This window comes from Rhododendron vialii, chromosome 10a, assembly GCF_030253575.1.
Source record: "Rhododendron vialii isolate Sample 1 chromosome 10a, ASM3025357v1".
In the NCBI taxonomy this organism is placed as follows: domain Eukaryota; kingdom Viridiplantae; phylum Streptophyta; class Magnoliopsida; order Ericales; family Ericaceae; genus Rhododendron; species Rhododendron vialii.
Window position 1 is genome coordinate 37,430,255 of NC_080566.1, and position 22,415 is coordinate 37,452,669.

At 38.6% G+C, this 22,415-nt stretch overlaps 3 protein-coding genes across 4 annotated transcripts; 2 read left to right on the plus strand and 1 right to left on the minus strand.

Moving 5' to 3' along the window:
- Positions 1–3,451: 3,451 nt before the first annotated feature.
- On the plus strand, positions 3,452–4,538 carry LOC131303201 (26S proteasome non-ATPase regulatory subunit 1 homolog B-like). Its single transcript, XM_058329975.1, has 4 exons — positions 3,452–3,511; positions 3,617–3,865; positions 4,128–4,348; positions 4,436–4,538. The coding sequence occupies exons 1-4, from the start codon at positions 3,467–3,469 to the stop codon at positions 4,536–4,538; spliced, it is 618 nt and encodes a 205-aa protein (XP_058185958.1). The 5' UTR covers positions 3,452–3,466.
- Positions 4,539–4,735: 197 nt separating this feature from the next.
- On the plus strand, positions 4,736–5,239 carry LOC131303902 (coatomer subunit gamma-2-like). Its single transcript, XM_058330966.1, has one exon. It carries the CDS (start codon positions 4,782–4,784, stop codon positions 5,049–5,051), a length of 270 nt encoding a protein of 89 aa, XP_058186949.1. The 5' UTR covers positions 4,736–4,781; the 3' UTR covers positions 5,052–5,239.
- Positions 5,240–7,085: 1,846 nt separating this feature from the next.
- Positions 7,086–16,351, minus strand: LOC131303553 (ubiquitin domain-containing protein DSK2b-like). 2 transcript variants are annotated; one of them, XM_058330477.1, is made up of 8 exons: positions 15,774–16,351; positions 11,533–12,279; positions 10,662–10,843; positions 10,458–10,571; positions 9,578–9,636; positions 9,382–9,410; positions 7,677–7,769; positions 7,086–7,580 (listed from the first exon to the last, which is right to left on the minus strand). In XM_058330477.1, the coding sequence occupies exons 1-8, from the start codon at positions 16,012–16,014 to the stop codon at positions 7,432–7,434; spliced, it is 1,614 nt and encodes a 537-aa protein (XP_058186460.1). In that variant the 5' UTR covers positions 16,015–16,351; the 3' UTR covers positions 7,086–7,431. The 2 variants fall into 2 exon arrangements, with proteins under 2 accessions (XP_058186460.1, XP_058186461.1); XM_058330478.1 differs by having other exon boundaries at positions 7,677–7,766; positions 15,774–16,303.
- Between the last annotated feature and the right edge of the window lie 6,064 nt (positions 16,352–22,415).

The following is a 22,415-nucleotide window of genomic DNA, read 5'->3' on the forward strand; positions in this document are numbered from 1 at the left end:
AGTAGCACTATAACTTCACGTATTGAACTTGAGAAATATTTGGACCTAGAATCTGTTGACGTGAATGATAGGCGTGATTTTGATGTCTTAGCTTGGTGGAAAAAAAATGAAGATAAATATCCCGTTCTTTCAATCATGGCACGTGATCTACTAACCCCTCCTGTGTCTACAGTGGCATCCGAATCTGCTTTTAGTGCAGGTAAAAGAGTGTTGGATGAGAGGAGGAGCAGACTAGCTCCAGACATTTTGGATTGTCTTATATGCTTGAAAGATTGGGAGGATGCACGCCTTGGAATTCAAAAACGCTCAGCTAAAGATGAATTCAGAGGCTATTTTGCAGATTCTGATATAGACAGTGATTAGGGGTCCTGCTATGCTGCTCACCTGCTGGCATTTGGTTTGATTCTATTATTCATTTATTCTGTTGGGGTTGTGTCTGTGGCTTATTCATTTCAGTATTGTGTTGTGGCAACTTATGAAGGCCTTAAATGGCAACATGATGTTGCCCCCGCTTCAGTTTTATGCTGCATGCCTTGTGGTCTGTTTAGCTTCGCTTAACTGAAGTGGATGTTGCCTGCATGCGTTGTGGGGTGTGTGTGTGTGTGTGTGGGGCAGTGTGGTGTTCTGTGGCTTATTCATTTCAGTAAGTGGGCTGAAGTGGATGTTGTGGCAATTTATGAAGGCCTTAAATGGCAACATGATGTTGCCCCCGCTTCAGTTTTTGGCTATGATGTATTTTCTTAACTAATATGCTGAGCCTTGTGGTCTGTTTAGCTTCACTTAACTGAAATGGATGTTGCCTGCATGTGTTGTGGTGTGTGTGTGTGTGTGTGGCAGTGTGGTGTGTGTGTGGGGCAGTGTGGTGTACTGGTTGGTGTGTGTGTGTGTGTGTGTGTGTGTGTCTCCTTTAGTCTGAAATGAATAAGCCACAGACACAACCCCAGTTTTGGCTAAGTGAAGTGTGATTGTGTTGCAACTTATGAAGGCCTTAACGGCAACTTAACGTTGCCGCATCCATTTAAATTTTCGGCTATGATGATAAAAAAGAAGAAGTAATGTCTGAGCCGTAGTGGTATTGTTATGAACTATAATTCTACGAAGTGGTGTTGCAACTTATGAAGGCCTTATTGGCAACTTAATGTTGCATCCATTTCAATTTTCTGCTATGATGATTATATCTGAGCAGAATTCTATTTTCTTGTTCATTTGGCTTTCATAATCTTGTTTTCTGTTGCTGTTGGTGCATACCTGGCTTGCTGGTTCTTGTTTTCATCTATGATGGTAATCCACTGCCTATTATGGGTTCCTTATTGATTCTTTATATTAGAATTGTTTCCATTAATCCTGCACATGTTGGTGTAAGTTTTAAATTTTTCATACTTTGGTTTGGTGGTTTATGCAGGACACAACTATTGAGCAGCTTCTGCCAATATTCCTTTCCCTTCTGCAGGATGAATTTCCTGATGTGCGCCTCAACATTATCAGCAAACTTGATCAAGTCAATCAGGTTTGTGGTGAATTGTGTTTTCTTAGGAGGTTTGTCGTTAATTGGCTTTACGTGTTGTGGACCTTATTTCAGTTTTCTTCAAAACTTTGTTGGGATTTCAACTTTTGTTCTTGATCTTGATGTGTTATTAGCTCGTATTTAGCTTGGTGGATACCTCTAACCTGGTTTTATGCCAAACCTGAGGTGTAACGAAGTCAGGCTAAATATTGAGTTTGTTTTTAGTTAGTATAATTAGTTTTATTTGATTGCATTGCTTAGCCGAGGTGGTGGCATAACCCCTCGCATATTCTGTTTGCTGAGTTGAGGTGGCGGCCTAGCCCCTCCAGTCTGCTAGTTTGTTGCTAGTTTGTTGTTAGTTTGTTAGCTATTTATTTGATGGCATTGCATGAGTGTTAATTTTTTGCACTGTTGTGGCTGACTGCATTGTGGAGCTTCTACTGTTTTTTTATACTATTGTTGCTGTCTCTGCTGGTACTGCTATGGCAGCTCTCTACTGCTGCTGTGGCAGCTTGTTTTAAGCCAGATGGATTCCCTGCTGAACATGTTGAAGTTTGTTGTAAAATAGGTACTGTTTCTCCTCTTCCTGAATACACCTGGGTTCATTCTGTGGCGTTCTTGTTTAGGTTACTGAGTGAAGTGGTGGCGTTCTCCTTTCAATTGTCTGGATAACTTGGTCAATACTTGGAGTGTTTACTTCATTAGATTGTTTGCTTCTACACCGTATGCAATTAGATACGACCTATTAATGAGGCGAATTTGATCTCACAGAGTAAAATGAAAACAATCACATATATTTTGAATGAAGTCTATGAAGATTCCTAATGACTATCCTTCATGTAAAAACAAGCTTTATAAGCAACGCAACAAATTTACTGCTCTTGGATTTGTCAAGTGAAATGTGTCAAATGAGTATAGATGTGCTACCTGTTTTAGCAAGACCCTTTAGTTAAGATTTTCTTAACCCATTCCATGATTTTGCGTACAGATCGGATCTTCTCATTCTTAAGGCAATAAAACAGTCTGTAGAGATGAGAAATAGTGTCTGCCACAGTGCATACCAGTATACGACATAAGCCACACATTCATTATTGTGAGTATCTTGATCTGTTGATTGAAAACTTCTTGGTGGCTATGTTTTTCTTATCCAAAATGGTCAGCGATGAGGGGTGGCTACAATTCTTATATGTCTCCTACTGCATGTTTTGAAGGTTATATGTTAACTGGTTATACTATCAAACAGGATTTGGCAGCAACTTTTTGGGTTGAAAACGTTTGTAGGTGTATGTTCACTCCCCATTCAGCACCTTTAAAGCCTTGACATACACATCATATTTGTGCATGATTAGCAATCCGTGTCAATTTTTCCAGCCTATTTTTGCACCTTACTCTGTGGAGCAGTATAACCTAAAATTTGTGAAGTAATATTCGATTTGATATTCTCGTATTCATCACTTATACTCACCTTAATATATTGGAGTCTTCTGTAGTTCTGTGATACAAATTGCAGAAGTGGTATTTCTTCGAGAACCATCTCTTTATATGGCTACACCTTGGATTTTTGGGCAGAGACAACTAATTAACTATTATCCTTTGCTTTTTTATTTAGTCTACTATTGCACATGATGGTTACTTTCCCTGTGTCACTCGGCCTTCGGTCCTTGTATTGATGACAAAATGTTCAGGGTATTTCCTTAACAGCATAAGCAGTCCATACAATGGTTTTCCGTTCGATTGAGGACCAGGATAGTCCTCGGATGTGAGATATCTCCTTACACGGCTGTGATGCCAAACGTTGCTGCAATGTTCTGCCAGCTGCACCACCAAGAATCTTACAGGTCACTATAAGCTTCGTCTCTTAGTAGAAAAATAAGAAAGACATTAAGCAGAGAAAGTACAACAGCTAGGCGATATCGAATACAAATAACTTGAAAAGTGTTGACAATATATGCCAATGCCATTATGCATGTTGGAACAACTGTGGATACATTTCTGCGGGAGAATCTGGTGAACTTACTATAACTGTAGTTCTCTTATAATCATTTGTTGAATATCCCTGCAGAATTTATGTATTCTGAGTCTCTGACCCTCATTATTTGCAACAACTCGTAGGATTGGCTGAGCAGAGCTACTAATTGGGCTAAGTTCAGTGCAACAGCAGGGCTTGGTGTTATTCACAGAGGCCACCTACAACAGGGAAGATCACTGATGGCCCCATACTTGCCACAGAGTGGGGCCGGTGGTGGTGGTAGTCCATACTCAGAAGGTGGTGCTCTATATGCACTAGGCTTGATTCATGCAAACCATGGCGAGGGTATCAAACAATTCCTGCGGGATAGTCTACGCAGTACCAATGTGGAGGTGCGTGTTGTTTACAATCCAATATTTAGTTGCTTACTTGCTTTGTGCACCATTAATTTCAGTCCCCCTCTAACAGCTCAATCTTTTAGATGATTTTGTGGTTAACCACCTAATATTTTGTTGTGCAAGCGATAACATCGCGATAAGTAGCCTTGAGGCTGTGAATGATTTTCAAGTTGCCCATTTCTGACAGCTCAAGCTTTTACATGAGATGGTGGTTAACAGTTAAATTATTCCTGTTTGGAAACTTTTGTTGGTGCAGGTTATTCAGCATGGTGCATGCTTAAGTCTTGGCTTGGCAGCTCTTGGAACTGCTGATGAAGACGTCTATGACGACATTACGAATGTGCTTTATACTGACAGTGCCGTTGCTGGAGAAGCTGCTGGTATTAGTATGGGCTTACTGATGGTTGGGACTGCAACTGAGAAGGCAGCCGAAATGCTTACTTATGCACATGAGACGCAACATGAGAAAATAATCAGGTAAGATGACGTTCATGTTATGCTGAGGTTTGAACTACTGTCTTCCTTTATCATACATTCATACATGGACTTATACTAATGTACAAGGTACGCATGTCGAACATGGACTTGTACAATTTTATGCACTGTATTTGATCCAGCGACAAGCGTTGTCCTTTCCTTTCTTCAACTGTCTTTCTTTCTACAGTAATGTAGCTTCGTTTTTTTTTTTGTGTGTATTTTCGAACATTGTGCTCCTTCCTTTTCGGTCAGGGGTTGTAGTCATTAGTTCCCCTTCCGTAATGAAGAGCAAAATTATGTTCTGAAAGTTTTAAATTTAAAGTTAAAAACATGATAGAAAAACCCAAGGGGCTGCACTGCACTGACTGCAGCAGGCAAGACTTGACAGGAATTGAAAATGAAAATGTTGCATAGTGAGTAGGAACTAGGAACAATGGCAGTATTGTTTTATACTTCTTTTTGTCTAAAACTGAATAAATCTCTCCTGTTCGTTGATGGTGTCTTTCAGGGCACAGAGGTGGTCCCACCAAACTCAAGATTGCACACTTGCTTATTGTCTGGTGTTTACATGTGCAACTTAATTGTTCTAGTTCGGCTCTCGTTCGGCATTGACGGGCCAAAAGAAGTTGCAATGAAACTTGTCGTTAGATCCGAGGATGAATATGTCAGCGATGCTATTCACGAAATTGTAGCAAGCGGCTAGTTAGATACTTGGGAGGGTTTTTTTTTTCAGTCAACTATACCGTATTACCGTCTTTCCTTTTTTCTTTTGTGAATGGGATCGGAAATTTATGGGTGCCACAAGACCCACCGGCTATGAGATGTATATGCATAGCAGACTTGACTTGGTGTGGGGATGTTCCTCTCCTATGTAGTTCTTATTTTGTGGAGAGATTTATTTGTAGATTGTATCAAGCATATGCCTGATTTACTGTTCCCCGTTATTTTTTGCACTTCTTAAATCTTCCTCCTCTTGATCATCAATCGATTCAATCCATAGGACATTTTTCGTACTTAGGATGAATGTGAAATAAAGCGACTGCTATAAACAAGGATGCTCTCAGCTTTCTCACATATTAGCAAATGTTATCTAAAATGTAATGTGTTTGCTTTACAACTCTTTAACTTATTTACTGCAGATGACATTAATTAGGAGGAAAACTACAGAAGAATACAATAAAGCCTGAGCTGCTAAATTATGATCTCCAACATTTTATTCCTAACTCCCTCCTCTTATTCTTTGAAAGGGTTTGCTATAGTTGAGCATCGCACGCCGACACGCGAACTTACTAAAGGACAATTACACATTTAGCTTAGGAAATTCAATGAATTCTTCATGAGAAGTAGTTATTCTTTGGAGAAGTCGCACCTACTGTAGGTGGAAAGCATCGGATGGTTACCAAAAGGAAACATGCCACCAAATGGTCCAAATCCTTTTAAATCGTTTTGTTGCGCAGATGTATATCCCTATCTTCCATGGATTTGGTGGATAGTTTACTTTCCATATGGTAGCATAATCAGTTCTCTAGCTGTAAAATAATTATCTAGGGAATAACAGTTCCCATGTGTCCACCTTAACTCCCAATATGTAGAGGGCAATCAGCAATCGTGTTGGCAATTGTTAAACATCTCAACTACCAATAGCCTCCTGTTTCTCACAACTTGATCTTTTAAGAGAGAATTCACGTCTAAAATTTGCTTTTTACCATGTTCATCTTCTTCTCCTTCTAAGTTATTTACTTGAAAAAAAGTCATGTAATTTCGGTTTGTACCATAAGGAAGCAGAGAAATCCAGCGGGCAAATTTGAGGGGAGCAGCAGAACTATGAAACGGTATAAGCACGACAGGCACAACATGGCACGGCACAACACACGATTAAGGACCGGCATGGCACGACACCGCGAGGTCCGCGACACAAATTGACAAAAAAGGCACGCCACGACCTGACCCGACAAAATAAAGCACGGTATGACACGACAAAAAAAGGCACGGCACGACACAAGCCATTAAGGGCCGGCAAGGCACGACACGACAAAAAAAAGCACGGCACGACACAACCCGACAAATAAAAGCACGGCACGGCACGACCCGACAAAAAAAGGCACGGCACGACTCGGCACGATTGATTAATTGGGCACGGCACGACATGACACGATTTAAAAAAGGCACGGCCCGATACGGCCCGACAAAGTAAAATGGCCCACCACGACACGGCACGAGCACGGCACGGCACGAGCACGCCATGACACGATGAAGTAAACGGGCACGGTACGGCACGACACGAAGCACGGGTTGGCACGAAAGAAAACGGCACGGCACGGCACGACAGGCACGTTTGACACCCCTACGTAATGCTCTGCTCCAACCTCTGAGCTAAGCGTAAGCGGGCTCCCATAATAAAAATTTGTTTGAGAAGGGTCCATCTGATTAGATACCCTTATGAAAAAACCCATTTTTTACTTGTTTCTTTTTCTATTTTCTTCTCAACATCCAGTTCATACGTACACAGGGAATGGGTGAAAATCTTTTCTGACAAACTATGGTAACCGGGTGTCTAGACCATCTCACGCACACCTCAACTACTCATTGGGACCCTGAAATAGTGACGTTAACGACCACGCAAAACTTTCAAAAGCCTCCAAGAGATTTTTGCTCGCAGTAGAAGTCAAACTTATGAGTTCGGAAATGTAAAGCCCTTGCTGCCGTGTTACCACTCGTCTAATCCCTGGAAATTTACTAGATATAAGCTCTCAGCTTCATTGCACATAGACAAGATCACATTATGAGGAAGAGAATACATCAAGCCACAATAGAGGTGAGATTTCTCGTACAAGCTTCAATTCCACAAGCAGAACACATATTGCATCCAGAGCCTGAATTAAACGATATAGCCGATCGGGAAAAGAAAAAAAAACCAAGAAAAACAATATAGTAAATAGGTTCATTATAAATAGGTTCAGAACTCTTTATCATCTCTGTACTTATTCATTAGCCAAAGTAAGATCCGAAAATGGCTTTTACCGGTCACCGATTGACTATATAGATATATATATTCGATGTCTTGATCAAACGAACGTCGTAATTTACTGTCCGGGGTTCCCCAAAAGCCGCTCCACAGCAGCATGAACATTCCCTGAAGTTGCCATCAGTGCCTGTATGTTCTCTCGGGTATCAAAGAAACCCATTTCTTGTAGCTGTGAGAGCTGAGTGGCATACAGTTCTTCTGGGGGCTCTACAAAGTGGGGAAACAAAAACAGAAAACGGTTATAAGTGAGTAAACGGCAACACATGAACCAGAAGGCACAATGAAAATGGAAATAATAGTCACCATCCGATCTGGTAGCAACGGTGGGGCTTCCAGTCCCAAGTCCCCCAAACATGTTCATCAACATCTCCAACCCCATAGGATCAAGTGATCCTGCTATTGGAAGAACAGTGACACCCATTGTGAGATGAAGTAACAAAACAAAAACAAAAAGTTTTCAAGCTCTATACAAAAGAGGCTTGTTAGCCCAAATAGGCAGCCATACAAATTTTTGGGTCTCCAACACCAACTTCAAAGGACTAGGCGAAACCCTCCTCTCAACCTCACTCGCTACACATAGCCACCCTTTTAAGGCTGGTAAAATGGAACGATCTAAGTGTTTACAGCTATACTCTCTTCCCGGCCTGCCTTGCTTGTCAGACCAAGATGAGTTTCAGTGCGAAATGGGTATGGTACTATGGTAGTGGATTTTTGAAATTCATGCGATAATGGAGCAGATTTCAGCCAAGGGGAAGGCAATGTAGGGCTGCAATGGGGCTGTGAGTGGATTTCATTGGTGTTGCCGCTAGATTGCCTGGCAGCAATGGGTTGCAGTGTGGGCCGTGGGTGGTTTCAGTGGTCTGTAGTGGTTTTGAGGTGGGGTCCAATGTTGCTGGGAGGGCCCAGGTGGGTTTCAGTGGACTTTACCCAGTGATGCCGTTTACCGGATGGCTAGGAGAAGGTGGGGTGGCTCAGAAAACCCAAACGTTCCTCCCTTTACCAACCATATGCTAATTGCCATTTTAATAGCAAGTTTACAGCTGAAACAAATTTGTTGGGTTGTACCAAATAGGAAGAAGAAACTTAAAGATCTTCAGAAGATTCCTCGTGGGATACAGGATTAGTTGACAATCCTGGAAAAGTTTTCCAGAAAGTCTCGGGACTCTAATAGAAACATTAGAGTATGCCCAATTGATCAGCGGAATCAGAATTTTGATTACGCTCTATGTCATTACATGGATCCGTCAAAATGTATGAAATACCCTTGTCGGACACTCGGATAAGAATGTAGATCCGTGTCGGACATGTTTAGTTGGAAAATAATTTAGCAAACATATTACCAATTCAAATTTATCACGAGCAATGCTTAGAACTCCTTCAATATGCATGGAAAGGTCTAAAAATTCTATTCCACACCACTTAAACCAGAACATAAAGATTACATATTGAGGATTTCACACACTCCCGGGCATGTACCCCCATCCTTGAAGTGAAAACTAGACAAACTTGGCACTTAGAAACGTATCCGCACCCAACATCCATACAAGAGTCCAAAACAGTAAACTTAATATCTTGTACAAGATGCTATTCTCTTTTAAAAAACCTGTCAGCTACTTTCGATGGATCGCAAAAGTAGAGAATGCGGCCGGAATTCATATATGAAAAAGTGGATAGCCGAAATAAAGTGGTTACTTTTTTTGTGTTGGCTGAGAATATTAAATAGGGATGCAGTACTGCCATTGACAAATTTCCCCAATTGTTGCAAAGGATTTTAAACTTCAGTTAAACGTGGCAACTGGCAAGAGTCAAGTCAAGGTGCCATTCTAAATGATGAGCTCCAAAATACCTGATCAAATTGAAGATATACAACGAACCAAATACATGATGTCTATCTATTAGATTTAGAGGCATCTCAGTCGCGACAAATGAATAGACGGTCATTTGAGACAGTTGAGCATAGTATTAAAAGATACACTATAGAAAATTTTCAAGTTCCAGAGATAAGTACCTGTCCCACCAACAGTTTGACCTGATTCCCTGCACGAGTGCAATTCATTCAAACAAATCAACAAAAGGACGGCAGTTGAGATGGTTATTTGAAAGGTATATTGAGCCGGAAAAACACATAGGTTTAAATGACAGTAACATGGACATATTAATTGAGCTTCTATTACAGAGAAATTTAGAAGTGAAGTACTACTCACCGGGTTGAAGGCTGCTGACCAAGAAGAGGCATCAGGGTTTGCCGCAAAGTCAAGAGTTGCTAAAACAAGGAAAAGCAGAAGTTAAGGAGCAGAGGCAATTAAGAAACAAATAAATAAGAAGAGTAAAAAAGAAGACAGAAGGCTGAAATGCACCTACATATATACCCCTAAGTGAATCATCTCCTATGTAGTGCGTGCGCAGAATGCAGATGCATTCTCATGCACCTTTCTAGAAGAGAGGAAGGGCGGCTGCAACCTTTCATTTGTGCATGTGGATGCATAATTTTCTTCCTTTTCTTGGGGCGAAAAGGGAATTGGAAGCAGGAACTTCCGTTCTACAATTACGGAAGCTCCCTCTGTCACTCTAATTGACTTAATTCAACATGTTTGCATGCCAAGCTGTTCTTGTCTTTGTTTCTTTGTCCAGTAAAGGTACATAAATATAAAAGAATCAAGGGCATGCGTCTATATAAAACCTATGAAGCCGCTAAAATGACACTATCCATGAAGAGCTGATAACAAAAAAGCCCTCAACTGTACAAAGTCCATCAGACGTGTCTCTCTCCCATAGAAAAGCATCAAATAAAGACACTAGAAGGGGCATACACAAAGGGGTCTAACCATCTACACAAGAAGTATAGGAAAGGTCACTAATCTAGGAGCTAAACCTGAAAGAAAGAGCTATACCAAATACCGTATGTATCCACGGGAACATGCAAATCCAAAAATATCAACATAAGAATCCATAAGGCCCAACAAGTTCAACGGTGATATAAACGTTGGGGATGCCATTGTTAATCTATGATTATAAGTTAAATGTTTCCATAGATCCCCCTTTATTAAAAGCTCCAGTACCCCGGCAGATTTTCAAGCAATGTACCTGCATTGTTTCAGGCGAAGTCAACTGACGTATGAAGTCTGGATTTTGCATCATCTCTCTAAGTTGGGAATTGGAATCTACCATATTACGCATCTGGGGATTCAGCCCAAGAACCTAACAGTTGAAATTACTTTAGATACTAAGACAATGCACAGTAAGATCACAGATAATGAAATATATTACACCATAGAGAGCAGTACTAACCTGTTCCATGTACTGAGGGTTCGAGAGTAGACTTTGCATCATCTGTGATACAGCTGGGTTTTGCATAAACTGATTGAATGAAGCAGGATCCTGCGCGGAACCAAACATGCGCTCAAAATCCGGCAGCCTAGCATCCCCAGCAGGATTTGATCTTGGAGTGGAGTTAGCTTGGGCGCCTCCAGCTGTCAGATTCACAATAAGTTACAAAATATTCGTAACAATTCAGTACAACTTTCCTAAGTGAACTTCAGACCCTAAGTATCAGCAGAACTAAGGTGACCCCGTCAAAAATTTATCAGGGATGAAAAACGTTGGAGAGAGAAGTATCTAACCGTAAAGAAAGACGAATATTAGCATTCAGTATAACTTTCCTAAGGGAGCTTCAGAACCTAAGTATCAGCAGAACCAAGGTGACCCCTTTAAAAATTTATCAGGGATCAAAAATGTGGGAGAGAAGTATCTTACCAGAAAGAAAGACGAACATTAACATAAAACATGCCATAGTTAGGGTGCATAGAGAGCACAATGACTCTAACTTCAGTATTCTATACCCCTGAGGACTTCAAGATATTGACCCCTTACTACCATGACAAGCTTTATGAGCAAAATACACCAACGACCTAGACCGATAGAACCCTGAGGAAGAACAGATTGTGCTGACTGCAGGGGTTAAGGCAACTCCTTTGGAATAAAGTGCAAAATAATTAACAAAATCACTTCCCATCTTTTGATTCTGATGTCTCTCTTTATAAAGCCTCAGTAGTACAAAAGAACCAATCAGAATAGCAAAATAAGGATAAGTAGATGCTCAATTTCCGGCTGCTCAGAACCAAGACATCCACAATCCACACACACACACACACAGACTTACCCCCACCAGAGGCCCATGGGTTGGGAAGTGGATTAGTGTTTGGAGCAGGAGAATTGGTTGTAGCTTCAGAACCAGTACTTGTAGGCCCACCACCTTGCGTGCCCAGAAGAGCTGCAAATGGGTTCGAGCCTGCATCATTTCTAGCATCTCCGGCCATAGTTGTTGCATTAAGAAATGGCTCTTGGACATTTTCATACATGCGTCTTAGCATATTAAATCCCTCAGGAGACGCTTCAATATTGCTCATTGCTCTGTCAGTATTGCGCATCATCTCACGCATAAGTTCAGGGTTTCTTGCTGCCTCCAACGTCTGACGGAGAGTGCTAGGGTCATTGAGGATGTGAGCAAGCTCTGGGTTACGATCAATGAGTTCATTCATCTGAGGATTATTCATTATCATATTCCGCATAATTTCTGGGTTATTCATTAGATTCTGAACAGCAGGCATGTTCATTAATTCTCTGACCAGATTAGGGTTCTGAGTCAACTGTTGCTGCATTTGTTCAAATTCTGGAAATCCAGCTCCAAATAATCCACTGTTGCCGCCTAATCCATTAAAACCAAGTCCAGGAAAAAGGGAAGTGTCCAAACCAGAACCTCCAAATGCCCCACCATTGTCAGAGCTAACAGAGGTCACGCCACTAGGAGTAGAATTTGCAACTCCAGTGTTGGTTGCACCTGTAGCGTTAGCTGATGCAGTTGGTGCAAAACCTCGAACCAAGTGTACTGTGTGATCAGCTTCCAATCCTGTCAAGAATATACACACAAAGATAGTTCAAGCTTAAGTAGTGTATTTCTACAATTCCTAATGGTTCTGCTTACATGATTACATCCATGAGTTTGACCTAGAAGAAGAAAAGATGCATCTACATGTAAATGGACATCGTTGTTAGAATTGTGGCATTCTACGATGCCATACGAGTTTCAACCACTTCGATTCAAATGGTTGTTCAATTGGAAATTAAGGGAATCTTGTGACTCACTGTGATTTATGCAATTCACTGCAGTACAGCATGATGCCCAATGATTCCTTGTTTTTACTTCTGTTTGCATAACGCACAAAGATTGACCATTCATTACTTCATCACGACGACTCACGATGCAATTCACGATAAGACATCTATGTATACGGTAAAACCCGATCAGGGCAATATTGAAATGGAAAAGGACAACCAGTTTGCGGACTAACAAGATGAAAATGTACGGCATATGGTGTTCAAGAGTGTTAATGAGCAGTGTAGAAGGATCTTAAGGAACTACTGGACCATATAACATCAAAGAGTTCCACGTCCAAAAAGCAGCATTAGCCATCTTGTTTAAGATTTTCATTCTTCGCAAAGGCAACAAATTGCACGCTAACTACTGCGAAGAAGAAGGGAGCAACTTACATGTAGGGGTAGACATAAAAATAAGAAGGGCTACAATAAGACAAAAGCATGAAGAAAAACACAACCAGTTTGTCAATTGAGATACTGAAACAGTGAAACTAAACACTTGCTTTTTTGTAAGATAAATTCTGAACAGATTGACTATTCAACGGTGCAAAAGGTCTTCAAATCATATGAGCAAAGGACTCCATATGAACCTCGTCCGTCGATAACTATTTATCTAGAGATTGAGATTGTTCTTTCTCATAATAACAAGTGGTGATATATAACATAAAAATCAGTGCCGCATCCTTACTTCCAAGAGTTTACTCAACAGTCAAAGGAGATCATCAAGTGAAAACGCTTTGCAGAAGTTCTTCAAATTTTACTCATAAATAGAAGTTAGAACATATCGTAAATGGAGCACCAATGGGGTCCAAAATGCGTCAAGGTGAAACCCGCATACACAACAGTTCGGCAAACATCATTTCCCCTTAGGAAAGAGGATAATTATTTTACCGCTTAGCAACAATGGCTCTTTCCACTACCCGGATGGTGAAGCTCTTTCCATAATGTATGAACAGAAAAGTGGATATATTTTTACTTAGTAAGCCACAAAACCACGTGCTTTAGCATTAAATTTGCCGACTTCAACTTTTGTAACATGGATATACCACGCTTTTCTCCCAATTAGTCCCGAAAACATGTCATTCCTGTCCCATACATAAGGGGTAAGTTTGCTTCAAAAATTCTTTATTTCCGTTCATATGTACTCGGGTGGGATGCCATATTTTGCACTACTAAGGAAAGAAAGAAAGTGATACATCCACAGGTTGCAAATACAATCTGACACCAAGAACAGTATATTCAGCCAATTCCATATTTAATACCCATAATGACATATACAGATCTTATGCCTGCACCATGTTTATGTTTTTCATTTTTGGCAAGTAGCACAAACCCATATACAGAACTATCCCCATCTACATACAGAAATTTAGTTGTAATGAGAATCAATTAAGGCATACCGTAGCTTCTCTCCCAAATAATCCCAACAACATGCCGTTCCCGGCCCATATGTATGGGATAAGTTTGTTTCACAAGTTCTTTATCTTTGTTTCCAGGTACACGGGGCAGCATTCCCATATGTTTTTTCCCCACAAATTTAGCATTACTAGGATGAAAAGAAGAGATGTATCCACACATTCCAAATACAATCCGACACCAAGATCAGTATATTCAGCCAATTCCATATCTGATACCCAAAGGCCAAATCCATACTCACGTATAGAGATATTATATCTACAGAATGTTTATTTGAAGCATTCTCTGCAAGTACACATGCACACGCCCATAGTTAAAACTATCTCCATCCAAATACAGAAATTTGATTATAATAACAATCGATTAAGGCATCATTTATTTTAAGATTGGGGTCGGTCGTTCTTATAGTAAGCAATTGGTTATTGACATAAAAATAAGTGCTTTATCCTTATCTCCAAGGGTTTACTCCAAAGTCCAAGGCAATAATCAAGTGAAAACGCTATGTGCAGAATCTTCAAAAACAAAAATTGTAGACCGAAGATATTGTAAAAGGAGCACCAACATCAGGTGTAAAACCACGTATACAACAGTTTTGCAAACATCAATTCCCCTGCTGAAAGGGACTTAACATTTTTCCCCGTTCCAGAGGGTGGCAAAGTTCTTTGCTTAATTGTACAAAAAAAGGAGAACTTGGATGTATTTTTCAATTTTACTTAATAAGCCATAAAACCGTGAGCTTTAGCATTAAATTTGAGTGTCAATGCCCCTTTTCTTTTTCGCCACATTGGTATCTGAAGCTTGTCCTAAATACTCCCGAGAACTCCCCATTCTCCTCCAGCACGTACCAGGTAATTTTCACAAATCCTTTATCTTTGTTTACGGCTATGCAGGTAGCATTCCCCGATGCTTTTTCCCCCACAAAATTTCCATTAATATAAAAAACAATTTGGTAATTGATATTGGGGAGTCATTTTCGCACTCCCCAAATTGTTAACCGCACTCCCAAGGGAAGTGCGAAAATCAACCCTATATTGATTTTCGCGGTTAACAATTTGGGGAGTGCGAAAATCATTTCCCTTGATACTTCCACATGTGGCAAATACCTACTACGCATGCCAAGTTGAGTATATCCGTATCTGCATTACCCAAATACATCATCACTTATACTCCCTCTTTCCCGTTTCGTTTGCTTGCTACGAGAAAGCTACGAGAACCGGGTCATTTTGACCTCCAAAAATAAACTGCTTCTGGATACAACTTTTCGCACCGTATGCGGTGCGAAAAAAAGTTCGAAAAATCATTCTCCGAAGCACTTTTTCCCGAGGTCACATCGGCACTGTAATTTTACGTGCGAAGCAAACAAAATGGGACAGACAGAGTATTACGTTAATGTGTTTTGTTTTAGCCAAGTACACATGCCAACACAAATAAACAAAACATTTTCTTTGTTTTTTATTAAATCAAGTGTCCGGGCTAGCTTACGACTGCTCAAGCATTCCAAAGAAAGAAGATTGAATATCAAGTGAAAGTTATGCCTACGGCAGTCTTGCCCTTAGTGCAAACGGATAGATAGCAAACTCTCCTTCTTCACTCTTCCTTCTGGTTCATAGAGAATCAAAGTGCATTACAAAATATGATCTCAGTAAACAGGAAGGACAGATCGCTTTGCTTGTTGGGCCGAGCTGGAGTTGAACCAGCGTAAACATGTAAACATATCGCGCACCTCGAACTAATCCTTGGTGCCCAACCCCAACAAAAAAACGAAAACAAAACTACCTACATCTATATCCAGAAATCCGATTACCATGAGAAACGAAATTAAAACCGTACCGTAGCTGTCCAGGGTTTGATCGTCCTTCAAAATCCTGCCTTTGTAAATCAACCTCTGTTGCTCAGCAGGAATATCGCAGTTCTGAGCCAGAACAGACTTAAACGATCCCACGCTGGATTCTAGCCCGATCTGCACGGAGAACTTTGACCCGTTCGAGCACCGCACGTGTACCGTCACGTCACCGCCGCCGTCCACGGCGGTTTTCGCCTCCCCCGCCGCACCACCGCCGTAGCCGCCCATCCTCAAAAACCTCCCTTTTTCTCGGAACGGCTCGCGTCCTTCTCGATCAGTTAAAGTTCTAGGAAAGCTCAAAAAAAAAAGTGATCGAATTTGGGGAAAATGAGGAGAAGAAAAAAAAACCCCTAGAATTATGAGAGAGAATTGGGGGTTTTCTCTGGTGCAATTATAGTGGGGACGAAGGGGCCTAGGACGAGGAGGAGGAGAAGTTAATTGAGATGTTTAATAATTTTTTTAATTTGTGAATGTGATCTGTTTTCTTGTTGGACAAATAAATTGGAAAATAAGCGAAAAAGTGAAAGGGACGGCAGAATCGGAGGTGCCTTAGCGTGGAGGATTTTGGACTCGGCTCATTTCTAAAAGTTTGGAATTGAATAGTAGTTTCGACCAATTTTTTTTTGAAGGATTTGGACTCGTCTCGGACTCATAACGATGATTGGGATGGCCGTTCGAAGCTCTTCTAGAATGCAAAACGCAAAATTGATCGAGCATGAGAACAAGTAAAATTGATTGAGGGTCGGTGAGCAGAAAAAAAGATCATATATTTAATGATTGATTTGAATTGATCGTGTATCGGTAAATGCAGATAGACGAGTTGACCGGTCTTGATCATTATTGTAGATTGGAAATGCGTTCTCAATTCTTTTAAATTGGACATAATGCGACGATAGGCGAGTCTTGATATATCGTACAACAAATGAACATCATAATTTTTGTTGGAGCATTGCGAGCTAACATATAGTAATTGTTCATGAATTTAAAGCGGTTGTTTAATTAATCCTTGTAAACAATATGGCTAAGTAGATAACTATATTACAATTTTTAATATTAGCGATTTCTCAAGTTATCGTCAAATCATATGACTCGCAATATCGTGTCATTAAATCTTTGTGTTTATAAATATCGGTCGGTCAACTTGATTTATGACATGATTCATTTGCTTCGGCCATTCCCAAAATCAACGGTTTAGATTATATTATGGAGCCTTACGGTATTGTGCGTTAACCGCACAACAACAGACCCCTGTTCCCCGGCCAAAGGAAACCGGAAAGTACGACTATGTGTTGGGTTAATTACTTCGAGGTCCCTCAACAATCATCCAAGTATCACTTGATCCTCATAATTTGAGAAATACAGATTGAACCTCTTAACTTTCTGTTAGCTTGTTCCACTTTCACCCATTTTATTAGGTTGTCTCATATAGGCTATCGAAAAGAGGTTGCGCTTACAAAAAAATTTAAGAAAAATTGCTCATTCGTCTTTGGTATTTAGAAGGGGAATAATAATACAATAACAGTGACCGAGTAATTTGTTGTTAACATAGCCAGGTGAATTGCTTCAATTGAAACATTATGGCAAGGAACACGAAGACATCAAATTGTTGATTCTTTTTTATCTAATTTACACTCCAAAAATGGGTATCGAAATGCTTAGTTGAATGCATGGGGCGGGATAATTCAATATAGGTTATATGATGTGGGTATAAATTATTGGATAAAATTAAATTAAATATTTAACGTAATCTCGTGCGACATGCTTCATTTTACCAGTGCAATCTTTTTCATTAAAACCACGCACGCAACCTTTTCATTAATGCTTGTAAAATCGTTCTATACAGCAATAACTTATTTATTTAATGTGCAATTGTTCTTATTTAATTCATTTTTTGTATTGTCGAGAATGTGTAAGATTTCTCGAAAAGGCTATAGTACCATATTTGGTTGAGATTTCACAAAACAATTTGAATGTTTCGCAATAAGTAGAAAAGAATGAAAATATTGGACAATAATAGATGGGAAATTTGTATAAAAGGTCCTCCTAGTTTCATCAGTTAGGGCTTGTATAGAAGAATGAATCATACTTCGATTGTATTTTGTTGCCTGACTTTTTTTTCTCTAGCAAAGGGAACATGAAGTCTTAATGTAGTAGACCCAGTTGAGAGACTTGAAATTTTGCTTCTTAAAAACTTTTTCTTTTAAAATTTTTTTTTAAAGTAAACATAGTTTGTTAGTGTTATTAGGTGTATCAATTTTTTAATTATATATTAATTATGATTTACGTTATTATTAGGTGTATCAACTTTTTAATTGTATATTAATTATGATTAATGTTGTTGAAGCATAAGCTAAATTTAGTAATTTGTCACAACAAAGTTAAGTCCAAACAAGTCCAATTGACAAAATCCAAAGATGGAATATATTATTGAAGAAGATATCAATATCTAGTTTTTAGAAACACAAAAATATCTATCTCTAGAAACTCTAGAATATCTTTGCGAAATATCTAAAGTTTTTTGTGAGAATTAGTCAAATGTGTAATTTTAGAATTACCTTCAAGGATCTTGTATAAAAATATCTTTGTACTAGAGTCTGATAAAGTTTGAGTTCAACTGTAATATAAATAGTCTCATTCTCCACTATTGTCTTGTCTTTAGTGTTCTTCTATTCCAAAAATCTTGTCCAACTAAACAATAGAAACATCTACTCTTCCAAACGGATCTTAAGATACATGATACGTATCTCGATATGATGTATACAACTAAAAAAATGATACAAGATACGTATTATGATTTGAAAACATTGTGCAAAACAAAAATCAACGATATAAACTTCAAATCAGTAAAATACACAGCAACTTCAAGATGATCGGTTAAGATATCCCCAATTTCAATGAACAAGTAAAAGTTGCCAAGTGCGACATAACAAAATCGGACAGCAAAGCTCGGAAAACAAAGGCTTGGAGATCAGGTCGTCATTTGCGCTCCAAAACATCGGTTGCTATCGCGGCGACTAAACCGCAGAGGTTCTTACATGCTTCCAAGTCCTCTTCCTGGTCGAGGTGGCAGATGGCAATGGATTTGAGTTGGTTGAAAGAGATAAAGGGTGATTTGGTGGGGGATTGTATAGGACTTGATGAGGAGGAGGAGGGAAAAGAGGCGGCGGGTGGGGGATTGGGGGAAGCGTGAGAGGCGGAGGGTGAGGGAGTTGAGGTATTGGGAGTAAAGGGTGGAGTAGAGGGTTGTGGCGGAGGAGCGGAGGACGGGGTCGGGGGAGGAGAGGTTGAAGAGGAATGCAACGAAGAGAGTGGCTCCGCGCGCACATGTGACCAAGTTGAGCCAGTTTTTAATGTCCAAAATTTCATTTCAATGCAGATAAGTCTTGGAGTAACAAAAGTTTGTTGATTTTGGTAGTTTAAATAATTTTTGAATTCTAGAAATTACGTACAACCTCACAAAGGTTTTGGAATGCGAATAAAAATTTTAGCCTAAATTTGGTTCACGGTTATAACCTCGGACTATATGTAAATTTATGACCGTGCGTCACCATTTAAAAGAAAAATTAGACCAGCTAGTAGTGCACTAGGGCTCCATTAAGAGGAATCAAAAAATTATAAAAAACATGGGCCAATATTGAAAAAAGCTCATATAAGATGACATTTTAGACAAAAAAAATAGTTGTTTGGTATTTTTCATCTTTAGTGATTTTTTATAACTTTTCATCATGATTTTATATTTTTTAAACTTCTCTAGTCAAGGTGGATAATTTTTGAGACTGGTCTCCCTGATTCGTTGAGATGCGCGTAAGTTAGCCTGAACACTTAGTTTAAGGGGAAAAAAAAAGTTCTCCGAAAATTACGGTGGATTTGCAATACTAACTTCTCTACTTTAAATTGAAGGAGAAAAAGAAAGCAGAGAGTATGTAGAAAATTTTGAAATTGATTAGGTAAGCATTACGTTAAGCCGCAATCTTAACACTCTTCCATCTTTTCGGAATTTGTTCTACTATTAGAGTATTCACAGTGGCGTAATCAAAAGTGATAGATTTTTTAAATTAATAATATTGGTGCAAAATTGTTCTTTTTTCGAAAACTTGTTTTGTATAAGAAAATATATTTTTTCAAAACCTTTTCTTATATAAAAACTATTTTTTTCAAAAATCGTAGTTACACTAAAGTTGTTTTTCAAAAAAATTTTTAAATTCAAAAAAATTTCAAAATTTATTTTCTATTTCTAATAAATAGTTTTTATTAGTCTCAAAATTATTTTTACAAAAAATTATTTCTATGTTCACAATTATTAGTTTTTTTTGTAATTTAAAAAGGTGATGTCGCAACTTTTGATTATTCAATTTTGATTATACCATTGTGGACGTTTACATTGCTAACCTTAGAATCTCTTAAATGTATAATCAAAAGATGATGTGGCAACTTTTGGTTATTCATTTTTCATTATAACATTGTGGATATCCTTACATGAACGCGTTGAATTTTGTAGTTTTGTTTATGGTGATCAACTTTGCTTCTTGAAGTTTTACAAAAGGAGGCATTAATGTATTAACTAAACCAATCTAGTATAACTATGAGTGTTAAATTTCATTTTTTCTTTCTTCACTACTGGTAGAAAAAGTGAATTATTGTGCTGGAAAATAGCAGGTTGTGTGAAAATGTGCGCACAGCAAATGCATAAAAAGTTGAAAGCCATACACACCTCACACTTTTCTTTCCTGCTAGTGTCGACGCAGCGTGCGTTGCACGTAACCACGTGCTCGTTGTTTTGGATGTTCCGGTGATGATAGATAGATATTGTTTGAGTGGATCTGAATTTGAATTTGAATTTGGAAGCTATGAATCTTTGGTTGGATGTCTCTTATTCACCCATATCAACTACTACCCAAACCAAGCATTAGCAAGATGAAACTGGCGATTAAATACACTAACATTTTTTAGAAAATTGTGTGGCGAATAAGTTCTCAAGGATCTTTTTGGATGGATGCCTTTTTTTTTTTGAAGATATATAGAGTTGATTGTCGTTCAGAGATAAGCCAAATCATAATACCGACTTGAATAGATACTTTATTCTTTCGGACAAAGCTATGGTACACAGGGTATACCGTATGTCTAAATTATAACAATTTGTGATTTCTATTATGACGATTTTTGGTTTTTTAATGCATATTTTTTATACTAGTTACGACTTCTACTTTAAAATTTACTTGTTGAACAGGTCATTATCAGGTTACCCATAGTTAAAAAATATTGTTATTATGTAACCATAATTATTCGTACCAGAAACCATAATACTTGTACCTTAGCCAAATATATGTGTACAATATCACAAATTAAATAATGCTACCCATAAATGTTATGACAATACCATAAATTGGCATTATCTTACCACAATCAGTCGTGCCAAAAATTCTTTGACACGTATGATATTCCGTAACAAAATCAAAATATGTCGTACCAGAATCAACAATTATTATACCCAACAAAATACATGTGTAAAATACCACAAATTCAGTAAAATAACCAAATTTGTTACGACAACATCTGAAATTGTCATTTTCTTATCACAATGTGTCGTATCAAAAGAAAACATATTTAAATACTACAAATTATATAACAAACCATAATTTTTATGACAACACCATAATTTGGCATTTTAATGCCCATAACTGTCATAGCAAAGGAAATTGATTAAAATATTCCGTAATAAGACCAAAATGCCACAAATTCAGTAATATAACCAAATTTGTTATGACAACACTATAAATTGATGTTTTCATACCCACAACGTGTCATAAAAAAATTCAATCGAAATGTTCAATTAACGATAGTTATAATTAACAAAATACTATACCACAAATTCAGTAATATAACCAAATTTGTTATGACAACACCATAAATTAACGTTTTCATACCTACAACATGTCGTATAAAAACATTCAATCAGAATATTTAGTTAACGATAGTTATAATCGGCAAAATACCATACCACATAACTAAACGTCGTTAGTGTAACGCCCCGATTTTCCAAGGAATTTTGGACGTATTAACCCAAAAATACACTAAATTTTACAAACTATTAGGCCCCTGTTTATCCTTATACAAAAATTACAATTTCAAAATAATACAAAAATCTATGTACATTTATTTAACAAAAGTAACTCCAGAGCGACTCTAGTTTTGACACGAAATTCCAAGCAATGTTGGCCCAGACTCCGTTTCAGGGGTCCCACCTGTATCAACTGCTCCACTGTGGAATCCTGCACACTCTGGCAAATTGAACGCCGAAGCAAACGATTTGCCAGGATACAAACGTATCCTGAGTGATAATTCACTAAGTAGAAATCCTAAAACCCAATACCACAATATGCAGATCAACAATATAATAATTCATAATACACCGAAGGTACAAAATAATAACACATCGTTTTTTTCTTTACTATCCATCATCTTACATGTAATCTAAGGATTCTCTCCGCGAGATCCTTTCCTCCCACATCCACTAACTACAATCGTCTCATGGGTCCACCCTTCCTCTTGCTTATCCTGCACCAGGGTCCTAGGTGAGCGCATCTAAGTTATGTACCGAGTATGTTCTCACTTAAGACCATAACAGGAGG